The following is a 7138-nucleotide window of genomic DNA, read 5'->3' on the forward strand; positions in this document are numbered from 1 at the left end:
ATAGTACCACAGTAATAGTACTGCTAATATACAGTAGTACTACATTACAGCTTCCTCATAACATCAGGCAATTAATTCATGTCTAAGAGTACAGAATGAGAAAATAATTGTAGTAGCCTTTGGGAGTCACTTTACAGACCTCTAGTGAACTTGTGCCACTATTAAATATGCAGGGCAGTGACCTACGGTATATTCATATCTTCCTGGGTAATTAGAATAAAGTAGAAATGAAAAAAGCTAAAATCTTTTGATTATGGATTTTTAAAATATGCACTGCTCAAAAAGCCTCATATTAGTAACAATGAGCAGCCTGCTGGAGAGACAAAGTTGCATCATTCTGGAATATGAGGAAGCTGATTTTCCAAGTTCGTGACTTTTTTTGCAGATTATTTTATCAGAAATCCAACTGGTTGTTTCAATTTCATTTGAACAGATCCAGAATAAGTTTTTCCAAAATTTCAATCTAGTTAGTTAAAGCATTTCTGCTTTGGATCCCAGATTTCTCCTAAAGTCACATTTTACCTTTCTCCATCTGATAGGGGGTCACCTACCCAGCATGCCATGGGATGTGGTCTAAATGGGCACCGCCTCTGGAGCGGAGTCGACTGGCTACCACATCATTCTGCGGTGAGGGTCACTTCTTACAGACGCCTCAGAAGTCAGAGTTGCGCTGGTCAGCAGAAGAACATGAAAGGGCTTCTTTTGCCTTGCAGATCCCATCCTTATCTGGCTCTGTTCACATAGAAATAGTTGTGATGGAGTTGAATTGTTGCTATGACAACCCCTGCATTAAAAACATTGCAAATGACCACAGCTCAACTGTGTAATCTGAAAGAGCTTCTCCTTCCATTTGTCTAAATGAAGCGTCACAATGCTCGCTGTCCAGAAGTGCTGGCGGCTCTATTGAAAACATCTATGCTTATGAAGCATCAGATGCTGTAAAACACGCTAAAACACATTAATGGCACCGCTAATGACTCACCCTGACAGTGACACTAATGCCATTCTTTGATTTGGTTGACTAAAATCTTTTATGTTGCAGATGTTGGATTAAATAGAAAGGAAAAGTGACGTGGTGCTCTGTTCCCAGGGTCCTACGCTGGAGCCGTGATCGCCATGCCTTTAGCTGGAGTGATGGTTCAGTACGTTGGCTGGCCGTCGGTCTTTTATGTTTATGGTGAGATGGAACAAAACTAAAATAACTAAATCATTAGATGCATTATCTCATGTGCTGACTAACATCAGTGATAATAATTAAATACAGTAGTTAGTAGGATGTAAGAAAATATCATTATGGCAATATTTCATAATATTTTTTCTTGCGATATTATATCGATATTCAAATGCTGTGTATTGAATTTTTGGAAGTATTTACATGCAAATACTTGTGGGTATTTTTTTTGGTGCAATTCAAACACCGACCGCTAGTAAGCAGCAGTGTGCATTGGGTTTTGTTTCCACCATTGAAATATAAATCCCTTGTAAGTCTCCTTCCTTTTCTGTCAGCTCATGGGTCCCCAGAAGAACGAAAAAATAAACGCAAGTCAACGGGTCTAAAAGAGCTATTTTCTAATCCGCTTTGCCTTGCGCCCTGGACCGCATATATGTTGTTCTGCAATTTAAATGAAAACTAATGACGGGTGTTTTGACCATGCCTATCACATACTTTGAGATTTATCAGCTTGTAAAAGTTCATAATTAGCATGACTACAAGTTAGACATGAGCACGTCGCATATGTAACGTCACCACAGAATCTCTTCTCATCTAGCGTAGCTGCATACCACATGGACAGATGTATGATGGTTTTTTTTCCTCCTGAAGGGAGGATTTAAAGTTTGCTAAACTTTCCGTCATTTTTCCTCTGTTTTTTTCCGTGTCTGGTTCAATGACGTCACTTTCGTGATGCATATTTGTAGTCCAGGACTTATTTTCACACAAAACCTAAAATAATGTTTCCCCCATGCAAAAATAAGTGAGTTCTTGCATCGAAATGCATATTTAAAATTCACGGACATCATATATGAAATCCATGGCACATAACAAGTGGAATTAAAAAATAGTGTTTTTAGCCCCACTGACTTGCATTCATTGTTTTGTTCTTCCCATGGTCCGGAAGTAGCTGGGCTTGACTTAGGCTCCCTATAACGGTTCGGATACCTCATGTTAAACATGTTACGTATCAGTTTGGACTGTTTATTGAATTTTCCCACAACAAATTCAGTCTACAAAAATAGCTAATATCATCTAGCTGAATGTATTGCAATATATCATGATATATCGTATCGTCTCCCCTGTATCGAGATACACATCGTATTGCCAGAATTTCACTAAAACACATCTCTAGTAATTAGAATGATAAACAGGGTGTGTATTTGCAATAACCAATTTCTTTTTACATAAAGGTCACTGTATAAATATATATTTTAGAGTCATATACATAGATTTTCATAATATTTGACTGATGTTGCACTATTTAAATTTGCTTTTAGGGTTTGATGAACATCATCCTGAGCCGCATCAAATTTCTACCCTGGCAAATGTGTTTTAATAAAAACCCACTCTGATCTTAATCTGATACAATCTTGTGATTTATTGATGTAAATTGGCATTTTCCTGTCTCACCTCAATGAGTCATGCTGGTTTTTTAATATTAAAACAATCCTATGATACTGTGATGATGTCCTGAGCTAAAATGTAAAGACAAGCATCTCAAAGTATGACTAATTTCTCCTTTGATTCATTTTTTTCCCAAACAGGTGTTTTTGGGATCATATGGTACATCTTCTGGCTCCTGCTGGCGTATGGAAGTCCAGCTGATCATCCCACAATCACAGAAGAGGAACAAATGTATATCGAGGCGGCCATTGGAGAAACATTGAACCAACTGAGTGTTACAGAAGTGTGTATGTTAAACAAAAATAATCTTTTATTTCTGCTTGCTCAGTGAAAATCTGACCCCAACTTTGTGTGCTGATCACAGAAATTCAAAACACCGTGGCGTCGTTTCTTCACTTCCATGCCGGTCTACGCCATCATTGTGGCAAACTTCTGCCGTAGCTGGACCTTCTACCTGCTTCTCATCAGCCAGCCAGCGTATTTTGAGGAAGTGTTCGGCTTCCCCATTAGCAAGGTTGCATCACTGTTTCACCACAGCCGTGTAGTTTTGGTGTTTAACCCTTTGGACCTTGATACATAAAGTAACAATCATAAAATTATTTTTCCCCGAAAAGATCAATCTAATTATAGATCAATGTCAGTAAAACAAGTAGTAGTAAAATAAGTAGTGAAAACAAAGCAGTCATTTACTGCAGTACTTAGCTCTGCCACAGGAGCAGAAATTTGAGGAATGTACTAATCCTGTTAAACAGATAGAGGTCTAAGAAATTTAGGAATATTTGGCCGTAAAGGATTAATTCTCCCTCCAAAGTTAGGCTTTTGTAATGATCATTTCACTTCCTGAATGTCTTTATAGGTGGGGATCCTTTCTGCTGTTCCCCACATGGTGATGACCATTGTTGTCCCTATCGGAGGACAGCTAGCCGACTTCCTACGAACAAAAAAAATCATGTCTACGACCAACGTGAGAAAGATGATGAACTGTGGAGGTATGCTGGTGTAAGCCCATCTCACCTCGAATGACATTTAAAGGTGTGGAACACTGAAAACCCATTTTTAATTCTTTTCTCTGATTATAATCAGTCACTCAGAGATTTTCATGCAGGTTGAAAATGAAAATAGTCTCCTACATCTGCTGCATTAGCTTCTGGTAGAAAATAGATGGTGGCACGTTAGGATTTGAAAAGCTTGACGGTTCTACGTCACATTGTCACTTAACGTTCATGGACTCACCCATCCTGACTCATGATGGGGAAGGATGTTGTTGATTTAGCGTCTAGGAAACAGCAGAGAACATCTCGGTGAGTAGAAGCTAACCGATAGCATTAGCAAATTCATCACACAGCAGAACTCCTTCAGTCGAGATGTCCAAATATCAGGAAATAAGACTCCAAAACCTCCTGTCTGAAGGTCAGCTGTGAAGTGGGTCATTGCTAGTTCCTGGAAATAGTGCACTGGTATATTTTTTTCCCCTGAGAATGACTTAAAAGGCATTCATTCCTACTAAAGACCACTGCAAATGTAATGATTAAACGAGTGCTCCACACCTTTAAAGTCTATTCTACTTTTTGGAAACCTGTCCTTAATACACACATTTTTCTTTTGATTAAGTCTCTTGACTCTGTATTCATTATTACTAACAAACGTTTTGCCCGTTTTCTCAGGATTCGGCATGGAGGCCACTCTGCTGTTGGTGGTTGGATTCTCTCACACCCGAGCAGTGGCCATTTCTTTCCTGGTGCTGGCTGTGGGCTTCAGCGGATTTGCAATATCAGGTGATTTTAAACTTTTAGCGTAAATACTCTGGATCTGTGCATAATGTCACACATACGCTTCCTTTTACTCGCGTTCCATTTTGTCTAGTGTTTAATTTTAAGCCTGTGCAACTTTTAACGAGGCAGATTTACTGAATATTTTATAGATTGTAGTCAAGGCAACCGAAATATGAAAGTGCATGTGTAGCTGTAAGTTATGCTCACATAAACCGTCCTGCTGAATTAAAAGCACTCTTGTGTTTTTAGGTTTTAACGTCAATCACCTAGATATTGCTCCCCGTTACGCCAGCATTCTGATGGGCATTTCCAATGGAGTCGGAACGCTGTCGGGAATGGTTTGTCCATTAATTGTTGGAGCCTTGACTAGGCACAAGGTAAAACCTAACTGGTAAAATGTTGTTGAAGTTCTGGGTTTAAATAATTGCAGATGAGTTTTTTTGTTGACACATATTTCTGCTGACATCACCACAGGTGCATTTATGACCTAACCTCAGATCTGATAGAAAATCTGTTCCCACAGACCCGTCTGGAGTGGCAGCACGTCTTCATCATTGCGTCAATGGTGCATTACTCAGGGGTCATCTTCTACGCCATCTTTGCTTCAGGAGAGCAGCAGGACTGGGCCAACCCCGAGGGCCTGAGCGAGGATAAATGCGGAATCATCGATGAAGACGAGCTGGCTGAAGAGTCGGAGCTAAAAATGGAGAACGCGCTGGCTCCCAAAAAGAGTTACGGAACAACAGACAATTCATACGGTCAAAAGCAGGGCTGGAAGAAGAAGAGAGGGGCGACCGTGCAGGAGGAGGAGGAACACTATGGGAACGGGGACTTCCAGGATCAGTACCAATGAGTGGTCTGGTCTAGGACTTCCAAAACACTGAATTCTTCTCTGTGCAAAGTCTTAAAGAAACAGGAGCAGCAGCATCAGAAGTACCTCAAGACGACCATTTAGTGATGTTCTAAACCCAAAAACCACCAAATAGCTGAAATTCAATAGATTTTTTTTATTAGAGGACAAAAAAAGAATTAAGAATATAATTAAAAACAGATAAACAAACGTATGCTGATGTTGTAATTGTGTGTTTATTAAACATTGGTAAACATGCCCAACATATCAACTTTCATACCAGACTTTACTTTTCGTGCAACTGAACGTAGTTTCACTCTAATTCATGAAATGTTTGTGTCAGCTATGCAATGTGGAGAACCATGTCCAATAGGAATGTAACGTCGTGGGTCTTTCTCGTTTCTGTTTGCTTTTGCTGAGCGACTGCACCGGGTCTGCTTCTGCTTGCTGTCCTTGTCCAAGCAGGCCTATGTTCACCATTTGGGTGCATTTTTATATCAGATTTAATATATAAAAGAGCTCAAAGCTTGCACATCAATAGGACAAAATGAATATTGAGCTCTCTGTGAACTCATTTAATGAAAAATTGCTCATTGTTCAGGTGTTTTAGGCGTTATTTTTGCATTTTCTCAGTGTTTGAAATGTAGAAATTCGTGTAGTTTCTTTGAATAATGTGCAGGAGATTTTTACCTTCTGTATAAAATAATTTGGTAAATGCACTCGTTGTTGCTGCTGCAGAAGAGAGAAATGGATTTGTAAAGTATAACTTTACTGATTTGCACATGAACACATGAAATAAACTCCATCAAGATTGTTTAGAAACTGAAAAGCTTCAGTGTTGTGGATTATTTAGTAAAAATATCAGAATAATGGTTATTTTTCCATGTGCTACGTTGTCAGCCACACATAAAACATCACAAACTGATCTGTGAATGCAGTTAACTCATGCTGATCGAAGGCCATTACTATAATTTATAAACCTTTTTATTCTAAATGTTATAGGTCAAGGTGCTTTTTATTTGTCTGTAATTAGCTAATTAATAATAAAGAGCCTTAACGACAACTTTACACATGTAGGAACAAAGAACACCATGTGCTAACAAAAATTAGCTGCTGAACTGGTATAGATGTTTATTGGTGGACACTTTTTTTAAAAGCAAAGGTGACTTATAGTTTTTAACCCAACATGTGTGTTGTTGGACTGGAGCACACAGGAAGGCTGCCGCTGAGAGTTGAACCTGCAACCTTACTCTGAAGCAACAGTGCCACAATGCAGCCATAGATAAAAGAGATAGATCAAAGTAAAAACAAAATCAAATACAAGGCTTAAAGTGATGGTGTTTATTTTCCCTGGTGATAGGGGGCAGTGCATACCTAAATCATTGCAAGCAAAAGGTATTTTTGTGTTTGAGTAAGACCTTACCAACGGTTGGCGATTAGGGTAAAAAATCCCTGGCAGTGCAACCTCCAGCAAAAGGACAAGCACATCAGATTCCCTTTCATCACTGGCAATGAGTGAAGAGGGTTTTCCATGTCAGCGTTTGTCCGGTTTCGGAAGAGTCGGCCTCTTACAACACATTATCACACCCGAACCGTAGAAAACCGTGTGACCAAGCGTTTGTTTCTGACACGTTGGGAGTCCAAACGCGTCGGGAGCCGACGAGCTGTGCCAGAGCGTCGTTTCCGACTGCCACAATAAAACGGAGATTTCACCAAATTCTGACCTTTACCCTCTTGTTATTTAACCTTCCCCTCACCCCCATCCTAAACGTAACCCTATTGGGCATGCAAAACATTGTTTCTAGTTGTAACGTTCCTCTCCAACACGGTTAACGAGAACTTTAGAACGAGCAACAGGGTTAAGGTTAGGATGGTGGTGAGAGGAAGGTTAAATAGCAA

General features: G+C 39.6%; 1 protein-coding gene across 1 annotated transcript in view; it reads left to right on the forward strand.

The window, feature by feature from the left end:
• slc17a8 (solute carrier family 17 member 8) overlaps window positions 1-6044 on the forward strand; it is a 10363-nt gene extending 4319 nt beyond the window's left edge. Inside the window, exons 5-12 of the mRNA XM_015964771.3 lie at window positions 540-627; window positions 1091-1177; window positions 2758-2900; window positions 2982-3131; window positions 3474-3606; window positions 4282-4392; window positions 4639-4766; window positions 4913-6044. Of these exons, the coding sequence (XP_015820257.1) occupies window positions 540-627; window positions 1091-1177; window positions 2758-2900; window positions 2982-3131; window positions 3474-3606; window positions 4282-4392; window positions 4639-4766; window positions 4913-5242 (1170 nt within the window). The 3' untranslated portion in view covers window positions 5243-6044. The remainder of the gene's footprint in view (window positions 1-539; window positions 628-1090; window positions 1178-2757; window positions 2901-2981; window positions 3132-3473; window positions 3607-4281; window positions 4393-4638; window positions 4767-4912) is intronic.
• Window positions 6045-7138: the final 1094 nt, after the last annotated feature.

The sequence above is a fragment of the Nothobranchius furzeri genome, chromosome 4 (assembly GCF_043380555.1).
Source record: "Nothobranchius furzeri strain GRZ-AD chromosome 4, NfurGRZ-RIMD1, whole genome shotgun sequence".
NCBI lineage: Eukaryota > Metazoa > Chordata > Actinopteri > Cyprinodontiformes > Nothobranchiidae > Nothobranchius > Nothobranchius furzeri.